We start from the raw sequence: 16407 nt of genomic DNA, 5'->3' as shown, positions 1-16407 counted from the left end.
ACAGCAAGGGGCTTTGAAGTAACACACTGTTGCAGGACCAAAAATTAGTCATAAGTGGCAAATGTCAGGCGCAGTAACAACATTTTTTATGTCCATTCTTAAATGGATTGTTGTTACTAGGATGATTTGGAATTTTCAGTACTCAGCTCTAATGCATTGCAGATTATTGGAGTTTTCAAGCTAATCATTGGTACCAGGCTCATCAGAAACATGGAAAATGTTTCCCCTGACTGTAGGGGGATTTGCAGTGCTCTGCTGACATTTACAGCTCTAAGTCACAAGATAAGCTCACAGAGCAAGATGGTAAGATTTGGGGAGCATCTGTGCAGGGTTTTGCATTCTTGTCCTATCAAACAGCATGGAGAGGTATTGTTAAGTTTCTCTCACTAGAATTTAATCTAATTTGGATTCTCACCAGATCTTACTATCTACATAAAAATAATGTTATCAGATCGGTGCAGATTAAAAGAAGAAAAGCAGTGAGAAAAGAGAAAGAAAAAGCCATTAGGAGATTCACTGAAGAACATTTCAGTTGGGTTTGTTCTTTAAATAAAAGGAACTGAGACACAGTAACAAAGCTACACTCTTACCCCCAGTGAAATCTCACTCCATAACCTTCCTCAAGTGATCAAAACTGCACCAATTAAACAAACTTTTTAAAAAGCAAACACTCCCTTTTGAAGTCTCTGAATGGAGCACACGACTGCCTCACCACCTCCACACTCTCAGTGTATCAAACTGTCCATCTTTTATGGGAAAACTTTACCCCCCTCTGCAGACCCTTTCTGCAGAGGGTCCACAGGCACCCTCTGCAGAAATTCAGGTGGAGTAAAAGTGTAGAGGTTTCTCAACCCTACAAACACCAAGCAGCTGAACCTCTGCACTGCTAAGGGATCTTTCCATATGCAGTAGCAGCAACGATGCCAAAGGGAACCTCATCTTCCAAATCTCCCTCCTTATCCTCATGGGGCTATCACTAACCACCCCTCTGGCCCTTTCTGGAAGTTTCTGGTGCCCCCCACCTAAGCAGTAGGTCTCAGGCTGCCACCTTCCTCCTGAGAAGACCTGGATGCTCTTTTGTGCATCAACCACAACCACACGTATGGTTCCTCATGAGATGAGCTCTTCAAGTAGGGAAGAGCACTGCAGCCACTGCTGGCCTGGTGACAGTGCTACAGCCTCATGAAGGAAAGGCATTTACCAGGCTGGGCAGCCGGCAAACTGGGACAGGCCTTGCCTGGTGGCTTGTGACAACCCTGTGGTCACTACTAAGGCTCACTGAGTCCTGAGTCATACAGCTCAGGCATCGGTGGCAGCCACAATCTTCGATGTCTTTATCTAAATCCACCTGTGCTTTCCTGTGGGTCTTCCCATGAGTGAGATCCCAGGGAGCTAAATCAATGCCATGATGCAGGAAGCTCCAACCATCTTACACTCCCAATCCGGCTTTGCCCCAGCGGAGCACCTTCAATCATTCACCAAACAGCTACTCGCCAGTACAGCCAGCATTATCACACATCAGCTCCACACCAGTGACAGAACCAGGGGAATAAAATCTAGGGAAGTTCTCTTCATTGTCATCCTGAGCACAGGGAAAGCCACAAAAAATAATGCCTTCTGCATAACAGACAGGAAGAGGTGGTTACCCTCCATGCATGTAACAGGCAAATCCAGGGGGAGGTACCTGATAATCTTTGCTAAAACTGAGGTTTTGGGGGTTTTTTGGGGTTTTTTTGTTGCTGTTGTTAAAAAAAGGCACTTCAGGTTTGGAAAGCATGCCATACCCATTGTTATTGTGGCATAAATAACTCCCTCAGTAACCTGCAACCCTGGCCTGGGTCCAGCCGCAGCAAGCCTACCAAAAAGACCTGCACAGTCAAAAAGAAAGAGAAAGGGAGACAAAGAGAGAAAGCCACAGATAAGCAAATGCAGAGAACAAGGGCGTCCATCCCCTCGGCCAGTGGGGCTGTCCCATCCCTGCATGCCATAGGTAGGCTGAGACTTCAAACAGGGACAGCGTTTTCAACCCATCCCCTCAAACAAGGCAATTCCCTTTAAAACACAATCATCATCATCGTAATTAAAAGCAGGCAGGGCCGATGAGCTGTTTCAGCCAGAATAATTATTGCTCAGTTGGCAGCCGCGTAGCCCCTCTCCCGTTTTCACCCCGCTCCTTACTGCACCCTCCAATTATGCAAAGGCTGCTGATAAGGGTTTAACACATTTCAGCCCAAGAGGGAAGGGAAGCAGCAGCCTTTGCCGAAGCTGGGAAATGAAAGGCAGAGCGTCCCCAACGGAGGGGCGGGAGCGCTGCTGATGAAAGATGGACCCCGAGACCCAGCGGACTCACCCTGCTTCATTTTAATTAATTCATCCACAGTTTGCTACAGTGCCTCGCAGTCCCACCCCAATGCTGCATGAAACCTCTATCTCCTCAGCCCATCTGGAGGCTTGCTTTGATGTCCTTTCTTGGCAGTGCACCCACTTATTTTAGTGTGTTCCTATTTTTGTCTGATTTCACTACGCCCATTTGTCTGGGGACACATGGGTGTCTTCCAAGGCCCATGCTGTAACGCTGTCAGAAACAGTATTGCAGAGGGCCTTTTCACAAGAGCTTACAGTGACAGGTCAAGGGAGAATGGATTCAAACTGAAAGGGAATAGGTTTAACTTAGATTTTAGGAAAAAATTCTTCACTGCAAGTGTGATGAGGAACCGGCACAGGTTGCTCAGAGAAGGTGTGGATGGCTATCCCTGTAAATATTCAAGGCAAGGCTGGCTGGAGCTCTGAGCAACCTGGTCTAGTGAAAGGTGTTCCTGCACATGGCAGGGAGGTTGGAATGAGATGATCTTTAAGGTCCCTTCCAGCCCAGGCCATTCTGTGATTCTATGAAACACCACCAGCAGCTCCCTGGACTGCCATCCTCCTCCCTATCCAGCCTGTGGGGAAAGGGGGTGGGCACAGAGGCCTTGGGGGGTTACTGGTGCCAGGCTTTACCATCTTTGGCCAGGGCAAAGCCATGCATGTCCAGACTGCCCTTTCACAACTGCAGTCACACCAAGGTCCCAAATCATTTGCTAGCAGTGAGCATCACTCTGTGTAGGACAGGTACAAAGTACCAGTGACATCTGATAGGGCACGGGGTGGGGCAGGGGGAAAGGATGAGGAGCTTTGTGCTGGTTGAAACAAAGGGCAGGACAGGGATCTGTAGGTTTGCCCACATGCTTCAGCCTGATCTCTTGAGGCAAACCAGTATTGCTGCCCAGCCTCCCACCTGCACAGCACACCACACTTCTCCTGAGCCCCTGCAGCCCCCTCCTGCCACATACCTGCTGCTCCACATCTCTCCCTGCTCCTCCTTCTGGCTCACCACCCCCCAAGGAACCACCTCCAACATGAGGTTGCCAGAGCACAGAGATTCTCATGAGGCTGCCCTCCTTCTCATGCAAAACATACTTTTGTAGCACACCAGGAGGTTTGGGTAGAAGGGACATGGTGGGGCCTGCAGAGGGGACCAGTGGATGAGCAGTCACAGGATGCAAAGGCACCACACACCTCAGTGGTGAGGAATCACTGGAATCGTCTGTTCCATCTCTGCTGGCTTCACAGGCTCCAATGTCCACTTACAGCTGTGGAAGGGCTCAGTAAAACACGGAGCCTGCTGGTGCAACAGCTGTTCACAGCAGCCACAGCCAGCCACGCAGAGCTGCCTTATTTTGACACTGCTCCCATCATCTGAGCTTTTCTCTCTTTTTGCAGAGCTCTGGTCTCTCATTTCCTTCGGCATCTGACTGGCCTAGATTTCGGTGGGTGGGTTCTGGGTGTATTTGTGTCCCTGAGCAGCAGGTTACCAAGGAAAAGCAGAGGTGGGAGCTGGGTGTGCATTTATGATTCCTGCCAGCCAAGTCTCTGAACTGAGGGCGAGTTCATGGAACTGTCCAGGTAACACAAGCTGGGTATCCCAGCACATCAATCCATGGCTGTACTCCAGCTAATCTGGCATGTGCCTTTTTATGCCATAGCTCTTAACATGTTATCCAATTCCCCAGTGTTCACCAGGGGGCAAAAAAAAGCTCCTTTATCTTACACTGCAGGCAATTGGAATCCCCCTGCCTTGAGGATGAGGCCCCAGATGCAGGAGGGCTTCACAGGGCATCACAGCCCTCACCTCAGCCAATCAACCCAGAGACTTTCAGCAAAACGCACGGCAGAGGTGGAGGGGCCTCTCCTCGGCACCAAACAGCATCTTTCACCCCAGACATGATGAGCCTGCACCTTTTCCCATCTGAGCTGGGCACCATCTTCCTGTTCACTGACATGGAGCTCCAAAGCCCAGGAGTTCACACTGAGGCTGGAGAGGACCCAGCTTCTCTCAGGTTAAGCTCAGATTCAACAGCCAAGGGTTTAGACCCAAATCTTTCACCCTTAACTCTCACTTCTTGGCTTGCCTCAACCCTCCCTGCTCAGCTCTGCCCATGCCATACACTCTGCTGCAGCCAAGGCTGATGAGCAGAGATCTGCTTCTGCAGCAGGGTGATATAATCTATCTCATAAGGGCTTAAAGGGATTATAAAGCCATGACAAGATCAGCCCTGCTATCAGATCAGAGGAAGGCAATCTCTCAGTGAAGGGTGTTCACTGAAAGGATGCAGGAATGCATCGTAAAAAGTGAGAATGTTGGAGCTCAACCTGAATGCAGCAGCCTCCTCCCGGAGGGGTGGGGAGCCCGCAGGGGACAGGCATGGGTGGCACTGCTCCAGGACATGGCTGGGGGTGCTGTCCCAGGCGGTGAGCGTGTGCAAGGGAAGCCACACGCTGTCCCCTCATATGAAGTGTGGCTTTCTAATCAAGTTTACAGATGGTTAAACTGCCACAAGAGACAGAGCTGAATAAAGAGCCAATTATAAAAATGGTTATCACTCCCAACAGACCAGCAGAGCCACGGATTTTGAGCCTCAAGGGGACAATTAGAGCACTAGGACACGAATGCAAGCCACCACAGCTTCACCACTCAGTCCTGAGCAGAGACTTGGGTTTGACTGCAGCCTATCTGCCAGAAAGCCACCAAGACAAAGAGAACCTGCAATGGTTTGTAACATTTTACAGTGACGTTATCCTGACCCAAGCATATTACTTACTTCTACAGGAAAGTTAAAAATTGGAGTGATTCAGTAGTCTTTGCTTTCCAGCTAGCATTAAGTCTGTAATATCAAGTTCGATGAGCAGCAGAAAACAATTTTTTTCCCAAAAGCTGTATGAAATATCTGTGCTTTCATTTACTGATTCTCATAAACCTCAAGTCCTCCATCTCCCACATGAACCCCCTCCCAAGGGTTAGCTGGGATATACCATTTACAGAGATGTCATAGGGCTCAGCCTCTTCGTAATATCCCTCTGGGGATTCAATCTTGGGGACCGGAGGTTGTTTTGTTTCGAGAATCTGCAGAATAAACACATTAAAAAAACATTATTTAAGGTAAAACAAATCCTTGAAAACAATGGGGCATCCTTTTTCCTTTAATTTTAGCACTCAAGTGCATCCCAGTGGATGAGATCTTTTAGATGTGGTACAGTTAACTCGAATATAAATTGAAATTACTCTCTAATTGCATCACAAATGTTACTTTCTTTCACATTGCTAAAAGCCCTGGGAAGATCAACTCATAGTAGCGGTTGCAACCCATCGGCCTGTCCCTCAACTGAGATTTCTGCCTGCTGCACTGACCCCCCTAAGCTCCCCGTCATAGCTGGGGATGGCCCTCTGTTCTATGGATTATCTTATCAGGGAACCAGAAGGGAGGACAATTGGTGCAACCCTGGCTTTACACTGAAAGCTTAAACTGAGCAGTCTCTGGTCATGTCTCCAAGTCTCTGACTGATAGAAACCAACAGTTAAAAATCTCTGCTTTAGGAACTATATTGTGAATCTTTAATTGTGCTCTTAACAAAAAATGAAGGAAATGGATAAACAACACCAATGGAAAATAAGCCTTTGAAAAGAGTCCAAGTGCTGGAAAATCCCTGTGGTGCCTGCCAAACCCCTCCCTAAACACAAGCAAGGGCTGGCAGGAAACACATGCCTTGATCCCTTAGAAATACCAATATGTGAGGGGGGAAAAAAAAAGCTACAAAACAAACTTTTTACTTTTCAGGTGATTCACACAGATGTTGGACATGAGACAGCAGAGCAGCAGCAAGAACAGATCAGTAGGATGAGCACAGAGCTTATTCTCTTCCCAAATACCTGGCATCCTATCTCCCACCCTGACCTGACAGGAGCATCCCCCTGTTCCCAACGAGGTGTCCCTACTCCTCACCGAGGTCAAACCACCCCCAGACATGTGACAACAGGTTGCTCTGGCTCACAATGCTTCAGCTGACCCGACTGAGGCTGTGCAAACCCTGATGGGATGCTCAGGGTTAAAGCCCCACTCTCCCCAGGAGGAGGACCACAAAAGCAGCTCTCTCTGCAGAGAGAGCAAGGTTGAAGGCCAGAATAATGCATTGTGCCAGCCCACATGATTGCTCCTGGGGGCTTAGGGAAGAGGGGCCAGCTGTGCATCAGCATTGCAGGGCACAGCTAAGGCAAGATCAGTCCTTTGCAGGTCATGCCAATGTCATCAAATGCAGGTGCAAAGCTGCCCATCTTGCCCCGGATGTTTCCACCAGCAGCTACTGGTGCCCAGAAGCAGAAAGGAAGCTTTGAAGGAAAGGATTTTCTGGCCAGCAGCTGCCCACAAAGGGAAGCTGCTGAGTCTGTGGGAGCAAGGAACCCTGACCACACCAAAGTCACACGTCTGTTTCCACGTGGGCGAGCTGCCCGTGGCTCCACCAACCTCCCAAACTCCTCCAGTGCTAAAACTCCTTCTTACATGGGTCTGCCAGATGCTGTGAGCAGACTGAACTTTCCTTCCAGAGCCACGTAGAACACTGCTGGAAAACACTTGCCCTCCAAACACTTAAAAGGTTTAGGAACTTCTTGTCCTAATGTGTTACATTAAAGAAAAAAAACAAACCCAGCCACTCCAAGGCTTTACTTAATCCCTTCCCTGGCTAGGAAATGTGTCTGTAATTGCCATCTGTGGTGGTCTCCTGTGTGTAGCCAGCTCACAGCTTTGTGCTGGCCATAAACAAATTGCCTACACAAAGAAATGCTGTGGGGTTTTTTTGACTCCATCCCACAACTGTCAGGGAAGGGGCTGCTCCGTTTTGTTTCCCACAGACAATGGAAGCCAACAGAGAATAGGTGGGACTGCACCTTGGCTGCCCCAGAAGGTATTTGTTTTGTCTCCTCTTTCCCTAGGGGCATGGAGTTGTTTACTCTCTAACTTAAGTCAAAGGGCATATATTGTGTTATTTAACCATGCTGGCCCTTGCAGAACATTTGCCTGTTGCATTATGGCACCATGAATATGCAAATATAACCACCTTGGGTGTCTGCATCTGCACCACAGGACTTTCCCTGCAGATGGCTGCGGGAAGAGGCAGAGCTGCCAGGGCTGCAGCAGAGCAGAGGTCACCAATGTCTGAGCCGTGGCCGGCAGAACTCATTGTTTAAAGGTTGTTTTGGGACAAATCCAAAGAAATCAGTGGGATCCAAGTGGGCCACCCCTGTTGGGTTGCCTAATGACTGCTGGTGTCAGTGGGTACCAGGGACAATCTGCTGTGCAGAGCTTTATCACCATATTTCTTCCATGCCTCAAAAGGCAAGTGTAGAGCAACACCACAGGGTGCCTGAGTGTCACCAAACCACAGAAAACTCTGCAGAGCTAAAATAGATCTAATCTGAATTCCTCTGCTAACCTCCCAGGTTCTGTGTAAGGAGCTGTGCTCCACCCTCCACCACCCAGGTGGCTGTGGCTCCTGCCTGCACTGAGCTGCAAACACAGACAGGGAAGATCTATTTCCCCCTAACAGCAATTTCCACTAATTAAAGCTCTCCCCAGCCCCTCTCCTTGAAGGACACTCAGATATCTTTGCTGCCAAAGCTCACTGACACTCAGATGTTCAAATGTCAAATGTCAGCAGCATTTGACTGCTGCATCCAAGAGAGGTTAGCTCCAGTAGTAAGTAGGTGGGAGAAGGTAATTCCCAGCACAGGTCTGGGAGAAGACAAGTGCCCTTCTCAGCTAAAATCAAAGACTGTTTTTTTCTAATTCTCTCTTAACTTCCAGATTGCCCAGTCAGAAAGCTGGGCTGCACCAAGCTCAAGAGAAATGCCCGGGGGACACCCGGCTGCTGCTTCCCCAGTGGTGCCTTCATTCCACCTCCTGCCCATCGTGAAATACAGGGCTAAACAGAGATTCCTGCTCTGGCCACTGCTCCCAGGCACTCCAGCTCCAGCCATCTGCGTGGGCAGAGCCCTCTGGGGCTGGAGAGCTCCCAGCAGGCAATCACGCTGCATCCGAGGGTTTGTCAGCTGCATCCCATCCTACTCCTTGTTTTCCCAGCTCCTCCAGCTAACTCCAGCTGAGCTACACAGATCCCTGGGCAAAAGTCCTGGGGCCTCACCCTGCATCCTCCTTCCTGGGAAAGGAACAGATCCTCCTTTGTGGTTGATGGATGCACTACCCCATCCTCCTCCATGCCTCCTCCTCCTCCTCCCCATGCATGCTCCCTGCCCTCCTTTCCTTTCACATCCTGAAATCCCAGCTAACAGCAATTCCCACATTGCATCAACTACTGAACAGCGACATCCAAGGTCTCGAGGATGACCTGTGTCTAGGACAGCTGGGCTGGCTTGCTGGCACAGAGACAACATCTCACTGAGAGCTGATGGTGTTTAACTGACTTATAGCTGCCCTGCAGAAAAATCTACAGTGCCAGCAACTCCCCCTCACAGACCTGTGGGCTGCACAACCAGAACAACACCAGCAGCCAATGCACAGACACCACCAGGTGCTCCAGCTGTGAGCAAACCTCTGGTAGTGGCCAAACTGAGAAAGGCTCTGCCAGCAAGGGACGTCCTGGTACTGCCCAGGGACCACCCCACCATCCTGCAGCTGAAGGATTTCTGGCTTTTCTAAAATCATGTCAGCAGCCCAGGCACAGCTGATTCATAGCTCAGGAGAGATTTCCAAAGCAACAGCTGAGAGTCATCACGACCTCTGTTTCTTGGAAAACCTCACTTCTTCCTTGAGCCTGGAGTGCCATGCAGTGGGTGTGGGTCTCCCTGGCAGGGAGCACAGCCCAATTTGCACAGTGGTCCTGCACACTCACGGGGAAATCCCACAGCTCCTGCTCCATCTGTGCACAAGCTTCGGGAACCACAGCAGTCTCTGGGTGTCCAGCCACCCCAGGCCACCATCCAGCTGCAACACCTGCACCAGCCACACACTGACCCACAGCCTTTGTAAACATGAAACATACAGCTGCAAATCCCTAGTTCAATGTTTTATTATTTTTTAAATAAAGCTCACCAGGACTCTTTGTCTCACTAACATACACAGGCAGAGGTCTTTCCACCCAGCCATGCTGCACAGGACACGACAAAAGTGAAGCCTCAAGGGGTTCAGAGTCCCAGGCTGAGGCAGCAAAAAGCAAAGGGTGTGAAAAACTTACCTTTGGAGGGGGGAGGTCTGGCAGGCTCTTCTGAGGAGGTGACAAATGCAGTCCCGAGTCTCCATTGGTCAGGGAGTTTTTCCGGTCCAGCACTGCAAGGCAGAAACAATTACAAAGATGACATGTGGCATCTCCCAGCAGAGCACTTGCTACCCTGGGCTGTGCTGCAGCAGCAAGATGCTATTTCAGTGAGAAGCAGAGCGACAATTACAGACAGGGCTGCAGGGCCACCATGTCATTTCAGGCCACAGCCAGGAATGTGGCACTAGGAGACCCAGCAAAAGAACTGACCTCTGGTTTTAGGGCATGTTTTTCCTTCTGGAGGGAAAACTGTGAAGGCCAGACCCACTGCTGAGACTTTAAAGGGTCTTGAGAAGCAGCACAGGCAGACACTACACAGTATTTGGAAACCCATGGCACTTTAGTCCTTGCTAGCTCTGATCCCTGCAGCTGCGAGCAGACAGGTTGGTGACTGTCTGCTCCTCTGCTACCTTTCCAAAAAAATGGATCTAACACCAGCCCTCCCAGGGTGAACTGCAGAGGTGGCTGCCCAGCTGAGTGCACAGTGGTTTATCAAAGCCAGCCATGATCAGCAGTGCAATCACTGCTCAAGGGAGGGCTGCTCTTGAAGCAGCCCAGGCCAAACACATGTATGGGCACACGGCAGAACTGCTCCAGGCAATCCGTGTCTGCCTCTGCAAAGTCAGATTTTCCAAGCAGCTGAAAGCAGAGTGATTCAGTATCTGGAGGGTACATTGAAGGCTCAGAAAACTTGTGTTCAGTCCCTCTTCTCCTACCACAGAACTCCTGGGTGGCCTTAAACAAGTGCCCAAATCCCATGACCTCTGAGATAGTGCAATGATGGACATACCCCTTCCTTCTCCAGCTACACCCACCAGCATCACAAATCACAGACTGCTTCCTTACTGGAGTGGGAGGGAAGGAATATTTTTCCCTAGACAAGCACTAACATTTTGCTGGTGTCCTCTGATAAAGATGTCATTCTAAAACCTGCAGTTTGAAGAGGGTTTAGAAGAGGGAAGGAAAAAGAAAAACCATCCAAAATCCTGCTAAAATTTACATCTGTACTAACTATTACTTATCTGTGCTCTATGTTCCTTGTACAAGTGAATGCCACCTGGTATTTGAGCTCAGAGGATCAGAGTGTCCACACCAGGAGCCCTTCACATCAGTCCCACCTCCCAGACTCCTGCCCCTTTGTGCCGACTTCCAGAAGGAGAAGGCATTTGGCTCTCTTAAGAGCCCCGTGGACCCACAGGGTAGAGGCTTGCTGTGTTTCTCAGGTAAATGAGATCCAGAAAATGATGGTGCCTTCATTACCCAGTGCAGGGAATTCAATTACTGTGCCACACAAAGGCATCTCAAAAGCAGTGTCTGTTCTGCTTAAATCCTTACTGATGAAATTGCAAGTAGATACATGGAGCAGGGAAACACATTTTTGTGCAGAAATTGCATATTTTAAAGTTTGGAGGGGGGACTTCTGGGGCTGATGTGCTATCAGTTTGGAAAGCATTACACCCTGTGCTGCTGGAACATGACTGTGCACAGCTGCTGTGGAAAAGAAACTCTGCAGAGCACAAGAGGTCTTGTCGGCCTCAGCCACAAAAGTGTGGTCCCTAGTCCCATTACAGGCATGGAATTGCAGTAGATAAAAGGGATAGAGGGAGTTGCACAACCACTGGAAGATTGATACCACACCAGTGGGCACTTGGGCCCCCTCCATCTGCTAAACCTGAACCTGCAGGTACCTCTCCATCCAGTTACAGAGCAGGATCACAGCTCTACATCCAGCTGCAGCTGTGGCTAAGATCCCATACATGTGTCTCACTGACTTCAGCACTTCCAAATAACTCAGTTTTACTTGAAATAGGGAAGTTGTTGAAAACAGAAAGAGAGAAGTGCCATGTCCCGTAGGGAGTGACTGAGTGGGCAGGGTCATGGCCTTGATAGGGAAAAGTCTGAAATAAAAGAACCACCTCTAAAAATAATTTGTCTGAAATCTTCCCTGTGTTTGAGCATGGTGGAGCAGTGCAAGCTTTCCTTTATCCACCCAAATGAGAACTTATATAAAGATATGTTTCTGTTGCTGCTCAGCTGCTGGGAGCTACTGAGAGGCTGTGTGATCCTATTATAGAGCATTACAGCATCACCCAGAGGGCCCTGTCTGGAGATCACACTGGGACTGCATGTGTAATCTGGGAGGATATCCTGTCTTCAGAAGCATTTGAAGTTAGCCCAAGTTTGGCTGCAGGTAGTTTAAAGAAAAAAATCAAACCAAATAAACAAAAAACCCCACCACAAAGCAGCAAAACCAAAACAAACAACTGTGGAAGTGGAGCAATCCCAACTATTGCAGGACCAGCACATCAGCAGCAGGCTGCACTGATGAGTCCCTGTCTCATCCCTTTTGACTGGAAACTCTGGGGTAGGATCAGCCCCTGAGTAGGTGTGCATTACAGAAATGTGTCTCACTAATACTCTCACTCCATGCAATTATCAGGAACCTCTTTCATGGTGAACTTCAAAGAGGAGGAACATTTTTAGAGAATTATGTTCTTTGCCGTGTTACAAATTCAGAACCTGGGAAATCTAACTTGGAAATGAATATTTTATCTAGGTTTAATTTCTTGGCTTTTACTCTGCAGGACTCTCACATCCCTGAGAGGTGAAGGTGCTCTGCCTGTGCAAATGGCAAGGGCTGAGCCCTGAGAACTCTCCTCTCAAGGCTCTGACAACACAGACTCTCTGGGCCAGAGCAGAGCAAAACAGCAAACAAGAAATACACTTTCAAGGTCTCAAAGATGCAAAAAGTGATTTGTTTTGTGGCCAAAGAAAGCATGAAGCCTTCCTTAAATATTTCAGGCACTGGAACTTCAAGCCTTAGAAGGCAACATTTTTATCCCAAAATAACGACCTCCAAAGTGCTACTTCCAGGAATAACCTCGCAGTGTTGGCAAGGACCACTATTTCCAAGGGAATGTTATGAAAATGCCCTTCCACACCAGCAGCTGCTTCAGCCCTCAGAGCTGCCAGAGCAAGGCTCTAACCTCGTGTGCCTTCATCACCCCATTAGACCATTCATCTTCAGCTCCCTACCTTTGTCTTGTTTCTCTTGGTCGCCCTGCTGTTTATGGACTGTCACTTTGTTCATATAAATATACTCCTCATCGCCACCTGCAAACAAAGGGAAAAGTGAACTCTTAATCCACAATGTTGCTTTCACGCTGCTAAGTTTTTCCACAAAGGCAGATGTAAAAAGTGTCTCTGCTGAGCACATTTGGGGAGAGCACATTGGTTGAGGCAATGTGCAGGAAAAACCCCAAGTAGTAATAAAAAGCAGAAAAATTAGTGCTTTATAGTCAGGAAATTCCGAAAGTTAAAACTTCTACTTAAACATTAACTTGGCCAAACAGTACATCCTGTGTATCTTACAAAGTGGATTAAATAAACTTAAGGTTTAATAAGGAAAACAGAAAGGATCAGGAATCCTGGGAATCCTTTGCTTGTAAAGCTGAACACATAACTATAGTAATTTTACATAAACAATTAGAGGTCACTGCAAAAATAAACTCAGTTTCATTTTCTCCTTCTAATTTTCATGCCTCCTCTTCCCACCAGCCGCCAGGAAAATGTTGCTCCAAGACCATGTAGCAATTCCCATGACAGCCCACCACCCCATCCTTGGTTTTCCTCATCTGTACCACTGGACTTGGTGTAGACTTTCAGAAGGTCAGAGAGGAAGCTCTTCTTCACCACAGCAGTGCTGCTCAAGTTCTCCTTGTCCAGTATCCTCAGAAAATCTTCAAGTTCTGTGAGCAGTTGCTCAAGAGCTATAACAGAAACAGAGACAACTGTTGGCAAAGCAGCTGGGTGGTGTGTCAAAAGAGGACATATGTTAATTCCATGCTTTCCAAGATCCTTGGCTTTTTTCTGCCCAGGAACAGTTCATATTTAATTTCCCAGCTTGAACTCTGCCTCTAGCTTTGGAAAGAAAGGGGGTCCCAAACCAAAAAATTTCCAACTTCCCTTAGTCTGTTCACACATCAGTGAAATCCCATGTAAATACCTATTCTTCTTCCATTAGGACTTTTTGCTCAAGCAAACAAAACCCAGAGAGATTTTGAGCATTAGGGCAGAGATTACACAAAAGCAGCTTGCAAGGTCTTGATACATGCACCTTGAGTCCTGGAAAACATCATTCAAACCTCATTTGGCTTGGGATCTACCAAAGGTCCTGCTTTTTGCTTCCTCTTTCTAAGCCTCCTCCTTATTTGGGAGAGATGGGGCCCTGGCAACCTGGTCTAGTGGGAGGTGTCCTTGCCCATGGTAAGGGTGTCGGAACTAGATGATCATTAAGGTCCCCTCCAGCACAAACCACTCAACAATTCTATGCTTCATTCTACTATTATTTCTCTGTCTGTATTAATTTGAAAATGTTTATATGTGTATTCCAAAAAGAAAAGAAAAAAGATCCCCACTGCTCCATACACATAAATCACAATTCAGTAACTACTCGAGCCACCTTGCTTGGGCAGTGACCACAGACATCATTGTATCACATGAAACTGAAGACAAAAGACTCAGCAGCATCTCTCAGAGCCTCAGGAAGCCCTGCTGTACCCAAGACATCCTTGCACACCCAAAACCAGCACCTTGGACACGCCACTCCCCGGCACCAGCGGCTGAGCCAGGCTAATGGGTTTGTTTTCCTCCCGAGGAGGTGCTGCAAAGCCCTGCCACCAACAAATCACTGCTCTGACAGGGCTCACGCTGAAGCAACAGACGCTTAATTGCCTGCTTTTGTTCACACCAAAGTTTATCGTGGGCTAATTAGCAGCAGGGGCAGGAGGAGGAAATAACAGAGTATTATGTAGAGAGGAAGCACTGTGCAAGAACGACAGTATGTGGGAAAAACGTGCCAAAGCCAGCCGGGACTGTTGCTCCCCTCTGGAGGCTCCCCTGGTACCCGTCTCCATCGCTCCCTGGTGCTAAGGATCTGCAGAGATGGGCAGTGAAACTTGGGTTTGCCACCACCAACCGCCCTGCAAGCCAGGCAGTGACTCCTCAGCTCTCCACCAGGGAATTTAGGGATAACTCCAGCGGGGCAATGCTCCTGTCCCTTTGCTTACAGCATTTCCACACTGGGTGATCCCATGGAACCCTTGCGAGTTGCAGTTCACACCCATGAACTAGAAAAGTGCTAATGTTTTGGTTTCATAAATGCAAAGCATCTGAGCATTGCTAGTTAAAGAGCTGCCACATTTAAAGTCAGAACGTTTGTTTAAGGGCAGGAGAAAGCCATCACCTTCTTACTCACCTATCTTTAGCCACCAGGCAACCGTCCTGGAGTAAGCACATATTAGAAGATCGATAAATAATTAAAGGTTTATGTTGCTAGCCATTAATTGAAAAAACTTGCTACTGCTCTCAAACTGAATTAATCTCCACCAGACTGACTGTAAAATAGTCTAATGACTCCAGATCAATCAATAACAGCTCCAGAGGAACCAACCAACCTGTAGTTATTGACATTTCATTCTATACCCTCTACACCAAATTAATTCTCATCTGGTCTGATTTAGGAGCAGTAGGGAATCATGCTGTGTTAACTCAAATGTCTTTGCTAGCTGCTGTTTTGCCCAGAGAAAACAAGAATCACTTCAAGAAACAGCAGCTTTTTTTTCCATAAGCTGTGAGAAAACAGGTAGCATTTGCTGATAATAATACTGGATGCCATTAAGCAATGAATGGTGTCATACCTACTCACAACTGGCTTCTCTCAAGCTCCAGAAACCCTGTTCCTTCCAAGTTTAAGGAAACCCCAGGGTAAGTCACAGCCTTGCTACACTCACCTGCTTCAGTGGCCCACTTCAAAAAATTTAAATTGAGGTCAGGTCCTGCTGGCAGGCCAGCTGGACAGGACATTTATGTGTCAGGGATGATATCAGAAGAGAGAGAGAACACCTAACCTTAATCTGAAGCTTCAGAAGCGGGTCAGCTCCCAGCAGCTGCCCACATGGATGTCACAACAGTGGGTCTGCAGGGAAGGGGATAAAATTCCCATTCCCTCCTCCACCCCCAGACTGCAGAAAATGACTTTATTCTTCTCCCAGGCATCCACAGCTAACAGACACACAGGGCTGAGCACTTATGAATAGCACAGCCCATATAGTAGGTTACATTTTCCAGCCCACCAAAGCTGAACTCAGGCTTCCAGTGACTCAAAGCAGCTCATTTAGGATGTGATCCTGGGGCCACAGAGGTCAGTGGAAAGATTCTGTCAGACCTCAATGGATTCAGACTTCAGGGACTCAAGAGAGATTAATTTTGCTCTTCTTCTGCAAGAAGCAGCATATAAACCATCTGCTTCTATGTAAGTATCTCTCTGATCTCAGCTGGACATTCCCAACCCAAACCTGATACCTAAAAAATAAACTCCATTGACTGTTCATTCTCTCCTATCAGAGGGCGAACAAGCCAATACTCATCAGAGACTGAGGAACATGAGAAGTAAAATGAATTCATACGACAAGGGTCTATAAGATCCTCTGTGCAAGCCACTATCACAGCAGGTCCCAGCCGGTCAATAGGACTAAAAACAATTGAGAGCCCTTGTACACTAAGCCATCTCAGGATTTTGAGTGCTGGAAGTCACTGTTTGATCTCAGCTGAAGACCTTTCATGCTGTGGTGGTGATGTATGGAACACGCTCATGGTAAAACCAGGTGGGTGGCTTTTCAAAGCAGCCTGAAACAAATGGTTCTCCCTGCAAGCTGCATGGTTTTGCTCTCCCTATCTTAGCAGCTTAGAAATGAGAGCACATAA

The 16407-nt window shown here is 48.0% G+C and overlaps 1 protein-coding gene across 5 annotated transcripts in view; it reads right to left on the bottom strand.

Annotated features, from left to right (window-relative positions):
• Positions 1-16407, bottom strand: part of AFAP1L2 (actin filament associated protein 1 like 2) — a 66149-nt gene that overhangs the window by 12364 nt on the left and 37378 nt on the right. For 3 of the 5 annotated variants that reach the window (XM_039553699.1, XM_039553697.1, XM_039553698.1), the window contains exons 2-6: positions 13284-13412; positions 12679-12756; positions 9562-9653; positions 5350-5440; positions 1785-1868 (exon numbers count right to left, since the gene is read on the bottom strand). In XM_039553699.1, coding sequence (XP_039409633.1) covers positions 1785-1868; positions 5350-5440; positions 9562-9653; positions 12679-12756; positions 13284-13412 — 474 coding nt within the window. The remainder of the gene's footprint in view (positions 1-1784; positions 1869-5349; positions 5441-9561; positions 9654-12678; positions 12757-13283; positions 13413-16407) is intronic. The other 2 variants (XM_039553700.1, XM_039553701.1) reach the window with 1 other exon arrangement.

The sequence above is a fragment of the Corvus cornix genome, chromosome 6 (genome assembly GCF_000738735.6).
Source record: "Corvus cornix cornix isolate S_Up_H32 chromosome 6, ASM73873v5, whole genome shotgun sequence".
Taxonomy (NCBI): Eukaryota; Metazoa; Chordata; class Aves; order Passeriformes; family Corvidae; genus Corvus; species Corvus cornix.
This window is presented reverse-complemented; position numbering and strand designations above follow the sequence as displayed.